Here is a 23288-nt window from a genome sequence, read left to right as displayed (position 1 = left end):
TTAAATAGTGGTTCCAGCCAGAAATATTTTTGTTTCCCAAAATGTAGTATATAATCCCTGGAGACACTTCTGATTATCATAGCAAGGGAGCATGTTGTTGGTATCTGGTGAGATGCTGTTGAATATGAGAGCATGAGATATAGCCTCCTTCACCCCTATTCATCTCTGCCTTCTGATAACAAATTATTAATTGGGCTTAAAATGTCAGTAGTGCCACTGTGGAGAAACTCTGGTCTTCAATATGTAGCAGGAAACATTGTTTTAAGATTACTCTTTTGCTCATACATCAGATCATGTGGAAATTAGACAAGTTCATTCATTCCCTCAGTTTTTATCCTTTTATTCCGAATTTGCTGATTAGTTTTAGGTACATCTGAAAATTAGTTAGAAAATTGTTTAGTGATTATCATGCTAGGTGCCTGTTTCCTTTGAAATACAAGTCTTTGTAATTCACTTTATAATTTTAACAGCCATGAATTGACTCTCAAATTCTATTAGGCTGGTTAGTATATATTACTAGAATGTTTCTGTGCCCGAAAAATATGTTTCTTAATATGTTTTTTCCTTCTGAATGTAGGAATCACAGCTTGCTATTTCGTTTACTGGATTAGTTTTTTTGTTTTTTTTTTTTTTTTAAATTCCCCCTGACTCTCCTACTAATATTTCTGTTCTCTCTATTAAAACAAAACAAAACAAAACAAAACTGACCTTAAGGAGATTTTTTTTTTCCTCAGTAATTTCTCTTGGTGACTATTTTGTTAGGAGCTCGTAGCTGTTATTATGCATTTAGCTTTGATTCAGTGTGATGAATCTGAACTTAAATTTGTTGCTGTAGAATAAATTGGAATGAACTTAGAACTTCTTTTGGACTTTTCCAGTCTGTAAGATGATAAAAGCTTGCGTAACTTTAAAATGGTTTAAAATGGCATAAAATGGTATCCTTTGTATTTGTTGTTTTTGTCATGTTTTAGGTTTGCATATCATCTGAGACAGTGGCAAATTGAAGGCACTGGTATTAGTAGTCATTTGAAAGCACTGAGTGACAAACAGTCTCTGCCGCTAAGGGTTGTATGCCAGCCAGCTGGACTTCCTGACAAGGTACTTACATAGTTTTAATTTCGAAGTTGATAACATTTCCCAGGTCAAATATATGTTCTTTTTGTATTTTTAAATTGGTTGCATCTCATATTTCAGATGACTATTGAAATGTATCCTAGTGACCAGGTAGCAGATCTTAGGGCTGAAGTAACTCATTGGTATGAAAATTTACAGAAAGAACAAATAAACCAACAAGCTCAGCTTCAGGAGTTTGGTCAAAGCAACCGAAAAGGAGAGTTTCCTGGTAAGCCTTTCAATTCAAATTTTCTCTTTCTCTCTCCTTCCTCCCTCCCTCCCTCCCTCCCTCCCTCCCTCCCTCCCTTCCTTCCTTCCTTCCTTCCTTCCTTCCTTTTTTCTTTCTTTTTCTTTCTCTTTTCTCTCTCCTTTTTTTTCTTTTATTGGTTGTATCATATAGCAACTGTCTTGGTTTGTCTTGTGTTGCTATGACAATACTACAAACTAGGTAAAGAACAGAATTTGAGAAGTCCAAGATCAAGGTACCAGCATCTGGTGAGGGCTCCTCTCTGCTTTCAAAGTGGCAGCTTGAATGCTGCCTCCTCACAGGCAGAGGGTGAAAGGGTGAAAAAGGAACAGACTCCCTCCATCAGACCCTTTTATAATGTCATTAATTCATTCATGGCCTCTCCAAAGGCCCCACCTCTAAAACCTGTTGCATTGGAGATGAATGTTCAACATGAGTTTTCAGAGAGAACAAAATAATTCAAACCAAAGTAGCAACTTTGAAGTTTTACTTTGAAGGTCCACCATCCATGTTCATGGCTCCCCTCACCCTCCCCTCCCTTTAGTACCATTCATTCTTAGATAAGAAGCTGTTGAGAGTTGCTTCAGATGCTATTTGCAAAAAATTCTTTTGTTTCTCAAAAAATTCTATTTTAGACTTTTGATGTGACCATAAAATAATTCTTGAAATTTATTTCATAAGCAATTTGGGAATTTTTGGTAAATTTAAATTTCCATATACTACTCATCCACTTTAACCCAACAGTTTTTTTCATATATTTCATTTTCATTTTTTCTGAGTATATAAAAATAACACACCTTCATGTCCCACCTGTGCATCTCTCCTTGCCTACCAAAAGTATCTTAAGAAATTTTTCACGTAGGCCTAATATATATATATATATATTTCTCATATCTAATATATATGTTTCTGATCTCTTTCCAGAGATACCAAGATATAATGTAAGAATATATATATATACACACACACACACACGCACACACACACACACACGTATATTTAAAACACAAATGGTAGAATTCCATCTTTCCTGTTCTGTTTGCTTGTAGGGCATATCATTATCTTAGAAAACCCTTCATGTTAGTTCATGTAGAAAGTTACCTCATTCTTTTTGAGATCTGCATAGTTCACTATATAGTAATAACTTGATTCATTTTCCCTGTTCTCTACTAATGGACATTTAGATTGTTTTCATTATTTTGCTGTTACAAACGATGTGACAGAGAATATCTTTGTCTCTACATTATTTCATGTATGTTGGATAAATACCTCATTATGGAATTTCTGAATCCAAATGTATCTACTTTCATTAGGTTGAAATGTATTGTGTGTAAAGTGTATGAAAATAATAAAGTGAAAATCCATGTACCTACCATCCAGGTTAAGAACTGGAACGTTAGTAGAAGCTACTATTGTGTCCCTACCCAATAACATAATTTCCACTTCTCCTTAACACTGTCTTGATTTTTTAATTTGTTTTTTTAGTGTTGTTTACAGCCTTACCTCCATCTATGTGTTTTTATTTAGTTTTGTGAAACAGTTTAGCAACCACAAACCTAGTGGATAAAGAAAAAGGGACATATGGCTACTATTAGATATAGGATTGCAGAAGATGACAAGTTATAAACCTTCCCTACAGATATGTGTAGCCTAATTTGGGGGTATCAGTGGGAAAGTTCTCAAGTATATGTCTCAGCACAGTTACGATATATCCTATTGCTATAATGTTGATAAAAATACTGGAATATCCAACAGAAATGTTTTCATAGAATTTGTATTTTCTTTTTCTAAGCTCTTCATGATCTACAATAACTCTCAGGAGTAGGTCAAAGCAGAATTTCTTCTGTAGGATGAAATGAATGTCCTCTACTGATTCAAGCAGTAGTACATGGAGGTGAGAGCAGGAACCTCCCTAGCGCTTCGTAAAGACGGTCCACATACAGATAAGAATCTGGACCAGGTTCATTGTCCATTCTTTTGTAACATAGAGAAGATAGTACAGTGGCAGCAGGGGTCTTGGTCATGATAACCCTCAATGCGTTTCTCCAAAGTCACACTGATCTTACTAATTGTCCTCCAAATTTGGTGCACAGCAGTCATTGTGTGATATCTTTTATCATCCTTCTGGTGATTCTCTTCTCTCCTATGTTGGGTATTCTGTTTCCATTATCCATACCTTTCTCGTTATTGGTTGACTTTGTGTGTGTGTGTTTCTGTAATACAAGGGAGTGTTCTATTCAGTGGTTTCTTGTGATAAGATTGTCGGGGTAATGTTTTTTATTCCTTGCATGATTAATAATATGTATCTCATGTTTTCATACCCAAATGATAAATTAGCTGGGTATAGAATTTTAAGTTGGAAATAATTTTGTTGCAAAATTTTAGAGGTGCTTCTCCATTGTTTCTTGCTTTCATTGTTGCTGTTGAATTCTGAAGCCATTCTGATTTCTGATATTTTTTACATACAGTATGTCTTTTTTTTTTTTTTTTGAGATAGTCTCCCTCTGTCACCCAGGCTGGAGTGCAGTGGCATGATCATGGCTTACTGCAACCTTCGTGTTCAAGTGATTCTCCCACCTCAGCCCCCTGAGTAGCTGGGGCTGCAGGCAGGTGCTACCATTCCCGGCTAATTTTTTGTATGTTTAGTAGAGACAGGTTTTCACCATGTTGCCTAGGCTGGTCTCAAACTCCTGAGCTCAAACTTTCTGCCCACTTAGGCCTCCCGAAGTGCTGGGATTACAGGCATGAGCCACCACGCCCAGCTAACATGCAGTATTTTTTCTTGTAGACGTTAATCAGTCTTCACTTTTTTCTTAGTGTTCTGGACCTGAATATAGGTCTTTTTTCAATGATTGTGATGGGTGCTTCAGTATTTACGTATTTAGGTATTTAGCGTTGGGCCCTTTCAGTTTGGCAGATTATAATTTTCAGTTTGGAGAAATTTTCTTGAAATGGTTCATAGATTTCTTGTCTTCTGTTTTATCATTTTCTCTCTTTATGGAGCATATCCATTATCTAGATGTTTCGTCTCTAAGACTCTCCCTAATTTCTATGTTTCTTTTTATAAGTTTTAACTCAAGTTCCTGAGAGATGTTCTCAATATTATTTTGCAGTCTTTCTACTGAGTTTTTCATTTCTACTGTCATACTTTCAATATCTAAGAGCTCTTTTTTCTCTGAAAAACTATGCCTATTTTTAAAGTTGAAATACCTTTTTGAGATTAACATTTTGCTTAATTGTTGAATTTTGCTTTTTTTGGTTCATTCTGTTGGTGTCTGCATTTTAGTGTTTAGATTATTTACATTCAATGTAAGTATTTTCTATTTGTCCCATCTCTTCAGTTTCTTTTTTAGCACATATTTAGCACTTCTGACACTTTGCATTCCTGTGCATAGATCTAAGTTTCTCTTTGGTTTCTTTTCCACCTTTCTTTCTGTTATTTTATTTTGTTTTTATTTATTTATTTTTTTGAAACAGGGTCTCACTCTGTCACCTGGGCTGGAGTGAAGTGGCATAATCATAGTTCACCACAGCCTTAACCTCCCGTTCTCAGGTGATCCTCCCACCTCAGTCTCCTGAGTAGCTGGGACTACAGGTGCCAGCCATCATGCCCAGCTGATTTTTGTATTTTTTGTAGAGACAGGGTTTTGCCATATTGCCCAGGCTGGTCTTGAACTCCTGGGCTCAAACGATTCTCTCACCTTGCCGCCCAAAGTCCTAGGATTACAAGGGTGACCCACTGCGCCAGACCTCTTCCCTTTCTTTCTGATAAACTTCCGTTAAAGCTTTGTACGCTAGGTGTTCTGGTGACAAATTTTCTCAAGCTTTTGTTTGTCTAGAAAAAAGTTTATTTAAAAATGTTTATTTTGCCTTCATTGTTGATGGGTAGTTTCACTGGACATCGAATTCTAGGTCATGAGGTTTTTTATCCTCTTTCAGAACTTTAAAATTGTTGTTCTGTTATTATTTGGCTTGCAAAGTTTGTGACCTGAGTCGGTGGCTTTCCTTATCTTTTGTCCTTTAAAGCCGACGCTGGAGGAAAGAAAAAGGATATAAAGCTTTTTCTTTAACATTGATTTTCAGCATTTTGATTATGAGTGTGCCTTTCTTTGTGTTTGAGATCTGGGTTTAGTTTGCCTTCTCAGATCTGTGAGTTTATAACTTTTATCAAACTTAGAAAAGGTTAGCAATTATATAGTGCTTCATTTTTTTCTCTTTTTCTTCTCTCTTTACCCTTTTAATTTCTGAGCCTATAATGTTTCTAGGCTGTTGGTTAAGGTGTTGCGTATTTCTGAGGTACTGTTCCTTTTCTTTCTTCCTTTTGTTTTTTGTGTGTGAGGATTAGATGTTAATCTTATTCTTACGCTAAATCATTTTGTGATGTATCTTTTTTTGGGGCTTACTGTTCATCACGAGTTTATTTTGTGGTCATCTTGCAAACTTTATTGGTACTATCTCCTTTTTTTCTCCTTGTCAGTTTATGTCTGTAAATTTTTTTTTTTCTTGAGTCTCGCACTGTTGCCCAGGCTGGAGTGCAATGGCATGGTATCAGTTCACTGCAACCTCTGCCTTCAGGTTCAAGCGATTTTCCTGCCTCAGCCTCCCAAGTAGCCGCAACTAGATGTGCGTGCCACCACACCCTGCTAAGTTTTGTATTTTTGGTAGAGACAGGGTTTCGTCATACTGGCCAGGCTGGTCTCGAACTCCTGACCTCATGATCGACCCACCTCGGCCTCCCAAAGTGCTGGGATTACAGGCGTGAGCCACCACACTCGTCCTATCTCTGTAAAATTTTTAAAATTTATTTTATTGGAGTTGTAAAGGGGAAAAATTACATGTGTGTTTTCAGTATTCAATTAGAAATCAAGAGTTTTTAAGATTTCATTTTGTCTTGAAACATTAATTTTTTTAAAAAGGTAAAAATTCTGTTAAGAACTGATAAGGAATAAGTAGCTCTTATGTTAAAAAGATCTTCTCAAAAGTAATAAAAGATAGAAAGCAGCTCAATGTATTATAAAATCCAATTCAGCCATAATAGTCAACATTAATGTGTTGTCATTGTCCATCCAGCGTGCTATATAAAAATACCATAAACGGGGTAGCTTATAAACAAAAGAAATTTATTTCTCATGGTCTGGAACCTGGGAATTCCAAGATCAAGGTGCCAGCAGATTCGATGTCTAGTGACAGCTTTCTCATAGATGGTGCTTTATTGCTGTGTCTTCATGTGGTAAAAGGCTCAAGCAAGCTCCTTTGGACCTCTTTTGTAGAGACACCACTCCCATTGATGGAGGACTCTGCCTAATACCTAATAACCTCTGAAAGATCCCACTTCCAAAATATCATCACCTTGATCATTAGGATTCGACATATGAATTTGGGGACACATATGTTCAGACCATAACACTTGTCATTAACACACAGAATATTGGCCTATCTCACATCAAATACAGGCCATTATGCTAAATAAAATGCTAGTCATTGCATAACTTTTGGAACAAAATTATGCATGCTTAATTAGAGTAGCAATTAATCATGACTAAGAGTGTTTTAATATTGCAAGTATTAATAATTACATTTAATTGTCTCACCAAGTTAGACATTTAATAAAAATCGACCAAAGCTTTGCTAGGCATGGTAGCTCATGCCTGTAATCCCAAGGCTTTAAGGCTGAGGCAGGTGGATCATCTGTGGTCAGGGGTTCAAGACCAGCCTGGCCAACATGGCAAAACCCTGTCTCTGCTAAAAATATAAAAATTAGCTGGGCCTGGTGGTGTGCCCCTGTAATCCCAGCTACTTGGGAGGCTGAGGCATGAGAATCGCTTAAGCCCAGGAGGTGGAGGTTGCAGTGAGCCAAGATCATGCCACTGCAGTCCAGCCTGGGCGACAGAGCGAGACTCTGTCAAAAAAAAAAAAAAAAACTACCAAAGTATTAATGGCTCACGCCTGTAATCCCAACACTTTGGGAGGCCGAGGTGGGCAGATTATGAGGTCAGAAGATCGAAACCAACCTTCTTGGCTAACACGGTGAAACCCCGTCTCCACTAAAAAATACAAAAAATTAGCCGGGCGTGGTGGCGAGCGCCTATAGTCCCAGCTACTTGGGAGGCTGAGGCAGGAGAATGGTGTGAACTCGGGAGGCGGAGCTTGCAGTGAGCCGAGATAGTGCCAGTGCACTCCAGCCTAGGTGACAGAGTGAGACTCCCATCTCAAAAAAAAAAAAAAAAAGTTTAATACAGAATTTCTGTCTATCCAGTAGCCAAAGCTTTTCTTAATGAACACGCTGCTTTATAAGCATTTACTTTTCTTTTAGTTTTGTATGATACAAAACGATACAAATTTATAACATAAATAATAATAAATAATAAATTTATAAAAATCAATAAATCAATAAAATAAATAAAAATAAAAAATGAATAAAATGTACTGTAAAAGTATAGCTATTAGATTATTCAGTTATAATTTGTGAGCAACATGATGAATCGGGCACTAAAGAAATCAAGTATACAATAGCAATTTTTAAATGTTACGATATTCTGGCTGGGCGTGGTGGCTCATGCCTGTAATCCCAGCACTTTGGGTGACCGAGGCAGGCAGATCACTTGAGGTCAAGAGTTCGAGACCAGCCTGGCCAACATGGTCAAACCCGTCTCTACTAAAAACACAGAAATTAGTTAGGTGTGATGGTGCACGCCTGTAGTCGCAGGTATTCAGGAGGCCAAGACTGGAGAATTACTTGAACCCAGGAGGCAGAGGTTGCACTGAGCTGAGGTTGAGCCACTGCACTCCAGCCTGGGTGACAGAGTGAGACTCATCTCAAAAAAAAAAAAAAGAAAAAAGAAGAAAAGTATGATATTATGAGGTCTTTGTAAAATGTGAGAATAAAACTTTTTGAGGTAATTGAACTGCTGAGTAAATTGAAATAGCATGCCTCTGTACAGAATATTGTAAAGATGTTAGGTAAATTTATTTTTTAACATGTTCTATCAAAAATTCTGATGTAATTTTTGTTTAAAATTTGATGAAATTATGGTGAAGTTATCTATATGAATAAACTAAGCAATATTAGAAGTTCTGGGAGGTCAGTAAATTGGTACTTTACAAAAAAAGGAAAAAGAACAAAAAGTTCTGGGAGAAAAACTCAAGGATAATAGAAGGTTGAACTTCTGTACTAGCTATATAAACATTTAAACCATAATATGATTTTGGTGTGGGAATTGTTAGTTAAATGATACAGAATGGATACCGAAAATCAGTCATATGATTTGTTCAGTTTGGGGAAAGAAAAACCCCTTCTAATATTTAGGATATGTTTAAAATGTCATATCTGCATTAACAAATGGTAGGAAAATTTAGAAGAAAATAGGATTGAATGTTTGTCAAACCATTTTGAGGGCCAAGATTGAGGGCTAGAAATAATGAGAAAGGGAAAGAATTATAGATTTAGCTACACAATGATTAGCAATTTAGTTAAAAAAAAAATTGTGCTTAAGGCAAATTGCCAATATGACTCCTCTTGGGAGAAAAACATATTTCTTGTCTGTGTTTGAAATATTTTTTCCACAGACCTTTTTTATTTATGTGAAGGGAAAGGTAATTTTGAAATGTTATATGTCATTATGAAAAGCAATAGCCTTACCACACTCATTTTTCTTGAAAGTAATTAGTGTCCAGTGGAGTTTTTCTATATTGAATGAAATTTAGCAATAGGTTTAAAGTTTAAATTATTCATCAGACATTTAATTTTGCTTGCTTTTTGTGCTGTAATCATTTTTTTCCCCCCAAAAAACGTGTACATTATACATTACTTAATTTGAATGTGTTCTCCATTTTAGTGCCGGGAATGCATGTGTGAATAAAACAACCTCTGCCCTTGTGGAACTGGGAATTTGTCATTCTTCCTTTCCTTTTTTTTTTTTTTCTTTCTGTTTTTCTTTACCTTTTTCCTTGCTTCTGTCTTTTTTTCTCCTTCCCTTCCCGGATAACAAATATGAGGTGTTAACAAGTGCTTTAAAAAAAGATAAAGCAGAATAAAGGGTTAATGGTGAAGTGAAGCTTTTAGATTGGGTGGTAAAGCGAAAGCTCCCATTAGATGAGAGAATTGAAAGAGGTGAGAAAATAAGTATCTTGAATTCCTGGAGAGGAATCTTAGTCCTTGAGGTCATAATATACTTGGTATTTTCAAGAAAGGGCAAGGAGGCCAGTTGAGTATAGTGTGAGGTAGGGAAGCTGGTGGCAAATGAAGTTGAAGGTGTAGGCAGCAAAAAGGACTTAGTGCATTCTAGAAATGTCTGTGCTTAATCTATTGAGTTTTCTCTCTTTACCTTGGATCTAGAGGGTTGGAATTACATTTAAGCTTTACGTGTAGTGTGATTAATTGCTACAACTACATATTCTTATCAGTAAATAAGTTAATTCTTAAAAACAAATTCATTTCCTTGTTCTGCTGCTTTTAAGGAGGCCTCATGGGACCTGTCAGGATGATTTCATCTGGACACGAGTTAACAACAGATTATGATGAAAAAGCACTTCATGAGCTTGGTTTTAAGGATATGCAGGTACATATATAAAACTTGGTTTGAGTTTTAATGATCTGTTTATAATCATCAGTTGAATAGTCACATGTAGTTTAAAAACAGCTCTTATTACTTTGTTATATTACAATTCTAAGTGATTTTATACTTCAGATTCATTGTTTTATTAAACCAAAAGCTTGATCTGCATAAATTTTTTTTCCTGTTTTTTATAGATGGTATTTGTATCTTTGGGTGCACCAAGGAGAGAGCGGAAAGGGGAAGGTGTTCAGCTGCCAGCGTCTTGCCTCCCACCCCCTCAGAAGGACAACATTCCAATGCTTTTGCTTTTACAAGAACCTCATTTAACTACTCTTTTTGATTTATTAGAGATGCTTGCATCATTTAAACCACCCTCAGGAAAAGTAGCAGTGGATGATAGTGAGGTGACTATGTTTCATTTTCACAAATCTTGTCTCTCTTTTGAGAGGATATAGTAACTTTAATACAACTATAAATTATAAAATGTTATAAAATATAATTTTCTCACTTATCTTGTATTTTTTTGAGACGGTGTCTCACTCTGTTAACCAGGCTGGAGTACAGTGGCATGATCTCAGCTCACTGCAAGCTCCGCCTTCCGGGTTCACGCCATTCTCCTGCCTCAGCCTCCTTTGTAGCTGAGATTACAGGTGCGTGCCACCACAACCGGCTAATTTTTGTATTTCTAGTAGAGATGAGGTTTCACCATGCTGGTCAGGCTGGTTTTGAACTCCTGACTTTGTGATCCACCCACCTCGGCCTCCCAAATTGCTGGAATTACAGGCATGAGCCACTGTGCCTGGCCCTCAGTAATCTTTTAAGAGTAGTAAAATTGGGCTGGGTGCAGTGGCTCACACCTGTAATCCTAGCACTTTGGGAGGCTGAGATGGGCAGATCACGAGGTCAGGAATTCAAGACCAGCCTGACCAACATGGTGAAACCCCGTCTCTACTGAAAATACAAAAGTTAGCTGGGCATGGTGGCACGCGCCTGTAATCCCAGCTACTCCAGAAGCTGAGGCAGGATAGTCGCTTGAATCCAAGAGGCAGAGGTTGCAGTGAGCCGAGATTGTGCCACTATACTCCAGCCTGGACAACAGAGCAAGACACCACCTCAAAACAAAAACAAAAAAAAAGGTAAAATTAAGAACCCATTTATTTGTTCGTTAACTATTTAAGTACCTAATGTGATGCAGGCATACTGTTTTAATCAAATTATTGTTTATAATACTTTGGTCTAGAAAGGGCTCTCTGAGGGAGACTATATATAATCTGAGCTAGAAGGATGAAAAGCCAGTTAGAAAGATGAGATATGGTCTGGATAGAGTAATCTGGAGAAAGAGTTTCTGGGGAAATGCTTGATAAAAGGAGTTAGGCAGGTTTAGGAATTGTTACAGCTAGAAAGGAGAATGTGGAAGAGGATAGGAGAGTAGAATGAGAGGAAAGAAATTGGAAAGGTAGGCAGAGCAAAATAATGTAAACCTTTTGTATCATTGTGAGTCATTTCCATTTTACTCAAAGTGGACATCATTAAAAGATTTTAAACAGGGGATAAACACATGTTCTGATTGTTGTTTTACACCTGATACCTAATATACCTAGTAAGTTTCTTTGGCAAAAATAACAAAGTCAGTAAAGCATTTGATGTGCAAGTCCAGGAAGGAGTTGCCCTGGAATAGGATGGCAGCAGTGGAAATAAATGGACAACAGGTCAAAGCATCACTTGGTGGTGTTTTGGGTTTTAGGAGTAGGGAATGAAGAGGAGAAGGAAGACAGAAATGGCATTGGGTTTCTGGCCTGTGCAACTGGGGGGGGATTCCATTTGACCTGAAGGATAGATGGATTCCTGTGGGACATCAAGTAGAGATGTCAGGTAATCACTTGAATATGTAAGTATGGAGCTCAGAGAAAAGGTACAGTCTAGAAAAATGGTTTGTGGGTTATCACTATGAAGGTCCCATTTATTTTATTTTATTTTATTTTTTTGTGAGACACAGTCTTGGTGTGTCACCCAGGCTGCAGTGCAGTGGTATGATCATAGCTCAGTATAGCCTTGATCTCTCAGGTTGAAGCGATTGCTGCTTCAGCCTCCTGCATAGGTGGAACTCCAGGTGCATGCCAGTGTGCCTGGCTAATTTTTTAATTGTTTTGTAGACATGGTCTCTCTATGTTGCCCAGGTCGGTTTCAAACCTTGGTCTCAAGCGATTCTTCCACCTCAGCTTCCCAAAGTGCTGGGATCATAGGCATAAGCTGCTGTGCCCAGCCTGAAGATGGCATTCAGAGGCAAGAATGTGTATGACATCACCTAAAGGAGCCATATTCAATCCACTGACTTTTAAAACAATGCCTTTAAATGGGCTTCTTCTAAGATATTTTCGTGTATTCATGTAGCTTATGCAGTAAATTACAATTTTGAGATTTAGAGGCAGGTAAAATGGTGGTATTCTGATGGGTTTCTCTGTGTTAGGCTAGTATTCTTTTCTTTCTTCCCCAAGATTGTTAAGTGACTTCTTCCCATTTCCATGATGTGTTTGATCATGGATGCAGTGGGCTGCCATTGAGCCCTCTGTTTCTTATACCTCAGTTTCTCACATGATGGTACATTCTTAAATTCCCTAGAAATCTCCATTGTTTTTTCAAGCAAAATAATCATTAATAGGTGCCCATGAAACCTCTGTTTTCTCACCTAGTGCTGGTGTTCTGTTCCTTGTATTAGGGGAATAATGAGCGGGGGGGGGACAAAAATTTTGCAGAAGGTTTTTTCAAAAGAGGAGTTGTTCAAATTGGGTCCAGCTACTGATAAGAGTGAAGAGAAAAGCATTACAGATTTTCTTCATTAAGAAAGCAAATGACATGTCTGAGGAACTGGGAATATGAGCATAGTGTAATTTAAGTATTAGGACAGAAAGGTTGACTGTAACCTATATCACAAAAGGACCTTAAATGATTTTTTTTTTTTAAATCCATCATTATGGCTGGCTTTAAGCAGCAAAATGAGCTCTTTTTCTGGGCTTTTAGAAACAATTTAGATGTTTGTGTGGAGGGTATAGTAGAGAAAACTAGGACCAGTGATAAGAGATCCTGGGCTATTATGTTAATAGGCTGTTACGTTATTCTGAGTAGTGAGGCTTAAACCAAAGGGAAAGCATTTCATTGTTTTAGCAGATTTTTTTTTTTAGACAGAGTCTCACTCTGTCCTCCAGGCTGGAGTGCAGTGATGTGATACTGGCTCAATGCAACCTCCACCTCCCAGGTTCAAGCGATTCTCCTGCCTCAGCCTCCTGAGTAGCTGGGACTACAGGTGCACACCACCATGCCCAGCTAGTTTTGTTTGTATTTTTAGTAGAGACAGGGTTTCACTGTGTTAGCCAGGATGGTCTCGATCTCTGACCTCATGATCCTCCTGCCTCGGCCTCCCAAAGTGCTGGGATTACAGGTGGGAGACACTGCGCCCGGCCGCAGATACTGTATTGAATCTTATTTTTGACAGGTTGATACAGGGATTCTTTGATTCTTTGTTTGGCCCTGATGAGAGTTACACAAAAAAGAAGAAATAAAGTATCTTTACTGTGTATGTCTCATGAGACTTTCAGTCATAGAAGAACATAGTTATGCACACTTGGAAGATATTTTTCCTTCAAATCCTTTTTTGCATAGAGTTCAATATTTCTCTCTTTTTAATGGTTATTTACAAAGGAATGATGAGTCATTTTTATTGAAGAACTGAGGGCCGTTTCCTCAAGTAAAGCGCCAGTGTTACTCAAGGGTTGCTTCTCTTTGTTCATCAAGCTTGTGAAAGACCAAATTTACCTTGAAACTTTCTTTTTTTTTTTTTTTTTTTTTTTTTGAGACGGAGTCTTGCTCTGTCACCCAGGCTGGAGTGCAGTGGCCGGATCTCAGCTCACTGCAAGCTCCACCTCCCAGGTTTACGCCATTCTCCTGCCTCAGCCTCCCGAGTAGCTGGGACTACAGGCGCCCGCCATGTCGCCCGGCTAGTTTTTTGTATTTTTTAGTAGAGATGGGGTTTCACCGTGTTAGCCAGGATGGTCTCGATCTCCTGACCTCGTGATCCACCCGTCTCGGCCTCCCAAAGTGCTGGGATTACAGGCTTGAGCCACCGTGCCCGGCCTACCTTGAAACTTTCTAAGATTTCCTTGACATTGGAGAATCACTTGAACCCGGGAGGCAGAGGTTGCAGTGAGTCGAGATTGCATCATTACACTCCAGCCTGGGCAACAAGAGCGAAACTCTGTCTCAAAAAAAAAAAAAAAATTTCCTTGCCATCAAAGTATACCATCTTTCTGCCATTATACCAACAGAACTACATTTCTTTTTATAGGCTTATAGAATATCCCTAGACCATATTATACCAAAGAATCACTATGATAGTAGCAGTAGTAATAAATTTATACTCCGTGGAAAATACCAAAACTGTCAATTTAGTTTTTACTCTTTTTACCTCTCAGGGTGGTACTTTTAATTTTTTTTAATTGCCTATTTCCTAAATTGTTTTTGAGACATTACTTAACTTACTCTTGCCTTAGCAAGTTTCTGAACTCAGATTTAACAAATGGTAATGGAAGAAAATAGGTCTCTAAAATCGTTTGCTTTCTTCTTAATGTCTGCCTATCTGAGACTGAAAAATGAAGTTTAGATTAGCAAAATGAGAGAAACAGATAGGCTCTTTTCCTAAATGGAAGTTCAAGGATTTAATTCATCAAGTCTTTGTTGTGCTTAGAATAGTGACCTGCAAAATGGAAATAGATAATAGTCATATTGAAATTTGTTAGAATGGCCTTTAGACAGATGTTTTCACTTTTATTTCAAAAGTTTCCTGAGGAACATCATCAGTCTTAGAGGAAAGCTTTTCTAGCAAAATGTTCAGTAAGAAGTTGAAAAAACACTGCTTGACTATTAATTTTCTCAAATATTATGTATCATATAAGAAATGTTTCATTTCTCACTTTTCAAAAAGGCTAAAAATATTAGCAAATTTGATAATATTTTTACACAAAAATTTGAACTTAAAACATTTTTCTGATCTGTTTTGATAAAGTAGTTGTTCTTATTTGTGTAGAGCTTACGATGTGAAGAACTTCATCTTCATGCAGAAAATCTGTCTAGGCGGGTCTGGGAGCTACTGATGCTTCTTCCTACATGTCCTAATATGTTGATGGCATTCCAGAATATCTCAGATGAGCAGGTGAGGCCACAAAATCTGTTTACTCTCCTAGAGGCTGTTGCCAGTTTAGATTCCTATTGATAGTGTAGAAGGTTGCCTGTTGACGTACCCTTAGTAAATCTGAATATAGTTTTTAACCCATATAATAGGTAAAAAGTGCCACTTCATTTTAATGTTCATTTGTTTATTTAGTGAGGGTGAATAACATACGCTGAATACAAGATGAAGATGTTTTCTAAAATTGTTGACATTTTATATTAGTGTTTTTTCATAGTACAGTATGCTTTTAATACTGTTTTTTGCTCTTAGTAACAAAAGTAATGTTTAGAGAAAATACACCGAGGTGAAATGACGTGCGTCAATGTTTGTTTTGTATGTTTATACGAATTAACTGACGGAATTGGAGAAAATGAGGCAAATAAATTTAATATGTGTGTGGTAATTTTTTTTCCATATGGATACCACCTCACGTGTGTTGGGTATCTTTGTAAAGTCTTTAACATTAAAGACTGTTTTTATTTATTTATTTATTTATTTTTGAGATACTGTCTCACTCTGTTACCCAGCCTGGAGTACAGTGGCGTGGTCTCAGCTCACTGCAGCCACAGCCACAGCCACCAGGGCTCAAGTGATCCTTCCTCCCCCAACCTTCCCCAGTAGCTGAGACCATAGGCGTGTGCCACCATGCCTAGCTCATTTTTGTATTTTTAGTAAAGACAGGGTTTCACTCTTTTGGCCAAGTTGATCTCTAACTCCTGACCTCAAATGATCTGCCCACCTCAGCCTCCCAAAGTACTGGGATTGTAGGCATGAACCACTGCTCCTGGCTTAAAGACTGTTTTTAAAATTTATGTAATAAGTAGTTTATTTGAGGAGATCTCCAAAAGAACTCCTGTAGGATGAATGAAAAAACAAATGTCCTAATGTTATGCAAATTCTAGGATTTGGAACATTATCATGTGATTTTGGGAGATCCAGTATCTCACATGACTTGGAAGTCAAGAAGATGGGCTCTTGAAAATACCAAATGATGACTTACAGTAGCACTAGTAATAGCATTTCAAAGATGCACATTAAGTGTGAATTACATTATTTCATGAATTGATAGTAGAAAACAGCAATGTTCCTAAGTTCATATATTTGTATGACTTTTAAATATGTAGTTGTAACTATTAAGTATAGACGTTTAATTCATCAACATCTTCAGAAGTTTACCCACTCAACTAGACTGCAATGTTCTTTCTTCTTTTAATTGGGAAGATTAACAGTTCATTATTTTCCCATGCTGCTGTTTGTATATTAATTTTATTAGTTTTATTTTCAGAAAATTTAATGAATAATTGATGTTTTAAGCATACCATTTGTACCAGTTATATAGCTAGTCTTCATATGTTTTAATATGTTTCAAAGTATATATAATTTAAGTTTTTATGTAGTGTCAGTTTGTTTAAAGTTTTTCTTTTTTGTGTTCCCTGAGTAAGTTGGCTTGAGAAACATGTTTTTCTAATTTAAGAGTAATGATGGATTTAATTGGAAAGAACTTCTCAAAATTAAGAGCGCCCACAAGCTATTGTATGCTCTGGAAATTATTGAAGCACTGGGAAAACCTAATAGAAGAATAAGGAGAGAGTCAACGGTAATTGCATTTCTGTTATTATCATTAAATGTTTGTATTTTCTGTGGAGCAAAATTCTGTAATGTCTTTTCCATTCTAGAATAATTTTTTCTTCCGCCATTCTGCCTTATTTTTTTTTGCCTTTCTTGTAGGGAAGTTACAGTGATCTTTATCCAGATTCAGATGATTCAAGTGAGGATCAAGTGGAAAATAGTAAAAATTCCTGGAGTTGCAAGGTTTGATCATATGTGTTTTTCAATGTATTGATAAAAATAATTTATCTCCAGTTTTTCAAAAGCGCATACCATAATTCTTCATTGTTTTTAAACTAATAATACCATTAAAACAAAGCATAGTTTAAAAATTATGTATTACTTTAAGTTGCAATAATGTAAACTGAGATTTAATGCCTTGGTGCTCCTATTTTTAGCTCTGATTTTCCCTGTGTCAAAATACTGTGAGAGGCCTGGCATGGTGGCTCATGCCTGTGATCCAGTACTTTTGGAGGCTGAGACGGATGGATCACTTGAGGTCAGGAGTTTGAGACCAACATGGCCAACATGGTAAAACCCGTCTCCACTAAAAATGCAAAAATGAGCTGGGTGTGGTAGCATATCGCCCATAATCCCAGATACCCAGGTGGCTGAGGCAGGAGAATCACTTGAATCCAGGAGGTGGAGGTTGCAGTAAGCCGAGATCGCACCACGGCACTCCAGCCTGGGCAGCAAAAAAAGATACTGTGAGGACATCCCGGTGTCTAGGACTAAATGGCTAATGGAATATAAAGACATTTATAGCCTTTTTCAAGTGTGTGTGTGTGTGTGTGTCTGTGTGTGTGTGTGTGTGTATATATATATATATTTTTTTTTTTTGAGACAGAGTCTCGCTCTGTCACCCAGGCTGGAGTGCGGTGGCGCGATCTCTGCTCACTGCAAGCTCCGCTTTCCAGTTTCATGCCATTTTCCTGCCTCAGCCTCCGAAGTAGCTGGTACTACAGACGCCCGCCACCACACCCGGCTAATTTTTTGTATTTTTAGTAGAGACGGGGTTTCACCTTGTTAGCCAGGATGGTCTCGATCTCCTGACCTCGTGATCCGCCCGCCTCAGCCTCCCAAAGTGCTGGGATTATAGGCATGAGCCACTGCGCCCGGCCTCAAGTGTATGTTTTTGAAAATTTTTGTTTGTTTTATTTTGTTTTGTTTGAGACAGGGTCTCACCTTGTCACGCAGGCTGGATTGCAGTGGCATGATCATGGCTCACTGCAGCCTTGACCTCTTGGGTTCAAGTGATCCTCCTACCTCAGCCTCCCTAGTAGCTGAAACTGTAGGCACCAGCCACCATACCTGGCCAATTTTTTTACTTTTTGTAGCGATGAGGTCTTCCTAAGTTGCCTAGGCTGGTCTCAAAGTCCTAGCCTCAAGCCATCCTCTGGCTTTGGCCTTCCAAAGTGCTAGAATTGCAGGCATGAGCCGTTGCACCCACCCTTAAATTCTTGAAAGTAGGCTCTATCTTATTGTTTTGTATAGAAATTATTTTGGTAATTTAAATGAAGGAATATAGTGTAAATAAAAGATATGTAAAATATTACATATCCAGTTACTGAATCAATAAGCATTATTGCATTATGTATCTGCTTTTCTCTTACTATTACTTTCACAATTGCCTACAGTTTGTTGCTGCTGGAGGGCTTCAACAGTTACTAGAAATTTTTAATTCTGGAATTCTAGAGCCTAAAGAGCAGGAATCATGGACGGTGGTAAGTGCAAATTTACTGTTTCAACTAGTTACAGTAGTTACCGCATTTGATACACTTCCATTTCATCAGCAAGTATAGCTTTTGCCATATAGTTCATTATAATAAAGTATGGAATATAGCAGAAATGAATTTAAAAATACAGAGTTTGATTAATTATGGAATAAGCGTTTTTCATGTTAACTGTATTAAAAATTCTTATGATAAAATTAATTACTCTAAACTCTGGCCAGTTCATAAACATGTTTCCTTTAGGTTGATAAATTATATATTAATATTTACATAAAGTTTGGTTGCTTTTTAAAAATTTGGTTTACATCTTAGGTTTTTTAAAAAACTTTTTTTCTTATTTTGTTTTGATCATTTCTTCCTTTATAGTAGTAATACTAAAAAATGTGTTTCCAGACCATGTTGACTGGCTTACATTAAGATGGATACAGAAATTGAAATTTTTATAGCAGTTAGACATTGTTTCTGTATTTTTATAATACTTTATAAAAGTATTGGTCCTCAACAAAGTGGAATTTTTTTTTCTGTGAACTTGCATGTAAAAATGGAAATTTAAAAAAATGTTTCTCTACCACTGTGATTTGAAGAAGTACTATATGAAAATAAAATTGCTTGTAGAATATTTAAATCTGCATAATGATATACAAAACTGCACAGGTCAGTTTCAAACTCAATGTGAAGGACATTCCGTTTTCTTCCATCCCAAAACAGTTTAGCATTATCAAACATTGAATTCAAGTATTTTCTTAGTTCCTGTGTTTGTTTTGTTTTGTTTTGAATTGCCTTCGAACCTAGGAGTCAAGTGTAATGATTTGACATCAGGTACTCTTACGTCTAAATGTTTTAGCTCATCGACTATCATCAGTGTTAGTGTATTTCACATGTGGGCCAAGAGAGTTGTTCTTCCAGTGTGGCCCTGGGAAGCCAAAAGATTGGACACCCCTGCATTAAAGGTTTTCTCTGTTTGTTTTTCTTGAAATTATGAATACTTTCCTGAAGTAGTATTAATAACATTTTATTGCCAATATGTGGCTTTTGTAGCTTTGTAATGCCCAAGATGCAAAGCATGTCTAGGAAACAAATTGCTCCCAGGTCAACTGGTATTTCCTGTTTATAATGCATCTCTCTTAATATTATGAAATACTTCTAAGTTCAGGATTGTTATTTCTTTTTTTTTTTTTTCCCCTTTTCAAATGAGTTCAGTTGAAGTCTATCTTTAAATTTTTTTTTTGAGATGTAGTTAACATGCAATCAATGTACTTCTCCAAAATATAATGTTTTTACTATAGTCACAAAGTTGTGTGACCATGACCAGCATCTAGTTCCAGAACAATTGTATCACCTCAAAAGAAACCTCCCCCCAAACGCTTTAGCCCTGGGTAAACACCATTATAGTCTGCTTTCTGTTTCTGTGGATTTGCCCATTCTGGACATTTCCTATAAATGGAACCATACAATGTATCATCCATTGTGACTGGTTTCTTTCACTTATCTATTTTCAAGATTCATCCTTGGAAGTAGCAAGTGTCAGTAATTCATTTTTTTATAGTTATATTACATGTTTATCCATTCACCAATTGAGAGGCATTTGGGTTATTTCTACACTTTGACTATTATGAGCATTTGTTTATGAATTTATGCATGGATAATGCATTTTCACCTCTTTTTGGCATATGCTTAGGAGTGGTATACCTTGCCAATACTTTAGTATTTTATTGTGATTTCTAACATTTACGTTTTCCTCGTGCTAAGGATCTTGAGCAGCTTTTCATGTGTCTGTTGACCATTCATAAGCATGTATGCATGTATGTGTGTGTACATATATACACACACACACACATTCATTCATACGTCTTTGGCGAAATGTTTGGTCAGTCACAGCTGAATCCAGGGAGTGGAAGATTGATCAGTTGGTGAACATTTGCATTGTTTCCAGTTTGGGGCTATTATTGATAATGTTGTTATAAACAGTGGTGCCTTGGGTATAGAGTGCAATTTCTGGGTCCTGTGGTAACTTCTGACTTTTTGAGGAATTTCCAAACAGTTTACCAGAGCTGCAACATTTTACATTTCTGCCAGCAATGTGTGAGGATTCCAGTTTCTCCACATCCTTTTCAAGACTTGTTAGTGTCTTTTTTATTTTAGCTATCCTAATGTGTAAAGTGGTACCTAGCTGTGGTTTTGATTTGCATTTCCTTGGTGACTAATGAGGTTGAACATCTTTTCATGTGCTTATTGGCCACTTGTTTATCTTTCGAGTAATGTCAATTCACATCCATTACCCACTTTTAATTGGGTTGTCTTTTTGTTGATTTGTTAGAATTCCTTATGTATTTCAGATACTGATTCCTCATAGTGCATGTGATTTGCAAATGTTTTCTCCCATTATATGGGTTACCTTTTTCCCTTTCTAGAGGCTATCCTGTGATTTACAAACATTTCTAATTTTAATGAAATCTAGTGTCTGTTTTCCTTTGTGCTTGTCCTTTTGGTGTTCTATCTACAAAACTGTTACCTAATCCCCTTATGCAGAGATTGATGACTCTATTTTCTGTTAAGAGGTTTATGGTTTTAGCTTACTTTTTTAAGTCTTTGGTCCATTTTAAGTTAATTTTTGCATATGATGTGAGGTTGCAGTATACTTTTCATGTAATAAATAATGCACTCATTTTAAAGAGTGAGTTTTGAAAAATGTTTAATGCTCTAACATCCAAATAAAGAATATTTCTATTAAGAAGTTCTGTCCTGCAGTTTTACTATTAATTTTTCTTTATCTGCTTTCTGTTAAAATAGATGAGATTTGCATTTTATAGAATTTCATGTAATTGGATCAGTGCAATATGTACCCTTTTGTATCTGGCTGCTTTTATTCAGAATGCTTTTTGAGGTTGTTAAATGTGTATTAGTAGTTGGTTTGTTTTCATTGCTGAGTAATGTATTCGTTGTATAGGTATACCACAATTCATTTATCTGCTTACCTATTGACATTTGAGTGGTTTGTAGTTTTGGGTTATTACAAATAAAGCTTCTGTAAACATTCACGTACAGGTCATTTGGTATATGTATGTTTTTATCTCTCGGATTAATGCCAGGTAATGAAATTGCTAAATAATATGGTGAGTGGAAGATTAACCTTATAAGAAGCTGCCAAACTGTTTTCCAAAACAGTTGTACTATGCAACATATGAGAATTTCATTTACTTCACATCCTTGCCAGAAGTTGATATGGCCAGGGTTTTAAAATTGGAGCTATTCTAGTGGATATAGTAGTGTTATCTCATGGTGGCTTCACTTGTCCTTCCCTCATTACTAATGATGTTTAGCATTATGTGGTGTGTTTGTTGATTGTGTATTTATCTTCTTTTGTGAAACGTCTTAGTATATAGTTGTGAGATGGTCTTTTCCCTTAAACATTATGGAGAAGTCTTTCTCTGATGTATGTATGGGGACAAGCCCCACACATGTGCTATGGCTTACTTTTTCGTTGTACTGACAGTATCTTTTAGGGGAGAGGTTTTAATTTTAATGAAATTTGTATCCAGTCTACAAATATTTGTTCTATGGTCACAAAGACTTTTCTCCTCTGCTTTCTGTAAGTTTTATAGTCTTCTTTTACATTTAGTTCTATAATGATACATTTCGCATTTTGTGTGTGCAGTATTGAATTTTTTTCCTTCTTCATACGGCTGTTTGGTTTTTGTAGCACCAATTTGTTGAAAAGACTTTTTTTCTGTCTGAATTATCTTACTATCTTTCTTTTAGTTCAGTAATATGGTATTGCTATTATTGCAGGAAGAAAGTACTGTTTCCTGGTATATTTGTATAGGAATATTTTTGGCAGTGGAATCAGGAAAGCAGGAGGTTAAGAGCTATTGAAGAAAAAGCTGTGGAACTCTCATCTTGTACATAAGTGATATTCTAATTAAAGAAAGTACACTAAGTTATTAAAATTGAGCTTCCAGTCAGCTGTAAATATTATTTTTTATACATACTAAACAATATTTAAAACAAATTTTAAAATAAATGTTTGTTTTTAATGTGGTTGTGGAAAGTGCAAGATTTTCGTTTGAATTATTTTCTAGAATTACTAAGAATTGCTTTGGTCCCTAAATTTTAAGAGTCTGTGCCACTTTTGTGGAGAAACAGCATAGAATACTTTGTTTCTCAGTTGATTTTACTGATAAGTAATATCCTTGACATCATTTTAGTTTTTAAAAAAATTCTAAATTATGAGCAGTATGTTTTTCAAAAATCTCGTAGCTCTCTATTACATACATTTTTATGATGCCTTCATTAAAGAAATGAAAGTGTCATTTCCATTTCATTAAATACATCTTGTATACCCTCTTTATTTCTAGATAATTTTTCTTCATTTTTATAAAATTGAATTATTACTGACCATAATATTTGAGCAGCGAAATTTTTATAGTATGTGATTAAGTACTAGCTATAATTTTTTATTTTCTGGTCTTTTAATCTCAGAATTGTATAATGGCCATTCTAAATTAATGGAAATAGGGAAATGACCATTTCTTTTCATTTACAGTGGCAGCTAGACTGTCTTGCTTGCTTGCTGAAGTTAATATGCCAGTTTGCAGTAGATCCATCCGATTTGGATTTAGCTTATCATGATGTCTTCGCCTGGTCTGGTATAGCGGAAAGCCATAGGAAAAGAACCTGGCCAGGCAAATCAAGGAAGGCTGCTGGTGATCATGCTAAGGGTCTTCATATACCACGATTAACAGAGGTAAAGTGCAGAAGTTAATGTTTAATTGTAGTGATGAATTCCATTTATTTTTATAAGCTGAAGAAAT

General features: G+C 36.5%; 1 protein-coding gene across 6 annotated transcripts in view; it reads left to right on the top strand.

Annotated features, from left to right (window-relative positions):
- Positions 1–23288, top strand: part of USP34 (ubiquitin specific peptidase 34) — a 285331-nt gene that overhangs the window by 157494 nt on the left and 104549 nt on the right. For 5 of the 6 annotated variants that reach the window (XM_007970503.3, XM_073023027.1, XM_007970504.3 and 2 more), the window contains 9 exons: positions 972–1098; positions 1195–1342; positions 9818–9918; positions 10110–10319; positions 14993–15118; positions 16611–16733; positions 16865–16948; positions 18382–18468; positions 23021–23221. In XM_007970503.3, coding sequence (XP_007968694.3) covers positions 972–1098; positions 1195–1342; positions 9818–9918; positions 10110–10319; positions 14993–15118; positions 16611–16733; positions 16865–16948; positions 18382–18468; positions 23021–23221 — 1207 coding nt within the window. The remainder of the gene's footprint in view (positions 1–971; positions 1099–1194; positions 1343–9817; positions 9919–10109; positions 10320–14992; positions 15119–16610; positions 16734–16864; positions 16949–18381; positions 18469–23020; positions 23222–23288) is intronic. The other variant, XM_007970505.3, reaches the window with a different exon arrangement.

Source organism: Chlorocebus sabaeus, chromosome 14 (genome assembly GCF_047675955.1).
Source record: "Chlorocebus sabaeus isolate Y175 chromosome 14, mChlSab1.0.hap1, whole genome shotgun sequence".
Classification (NCBI taxonomy): domain Eukaryota; kingdom Metazoa; phylum Chordata; class Mammalia; order Primates; family Cercopithecidae; genus Chlorocebus; species Chlorocebus sabaeus.
This window is presented reverse-complemented; position numbering and strand designations above follow the sequence as displayed.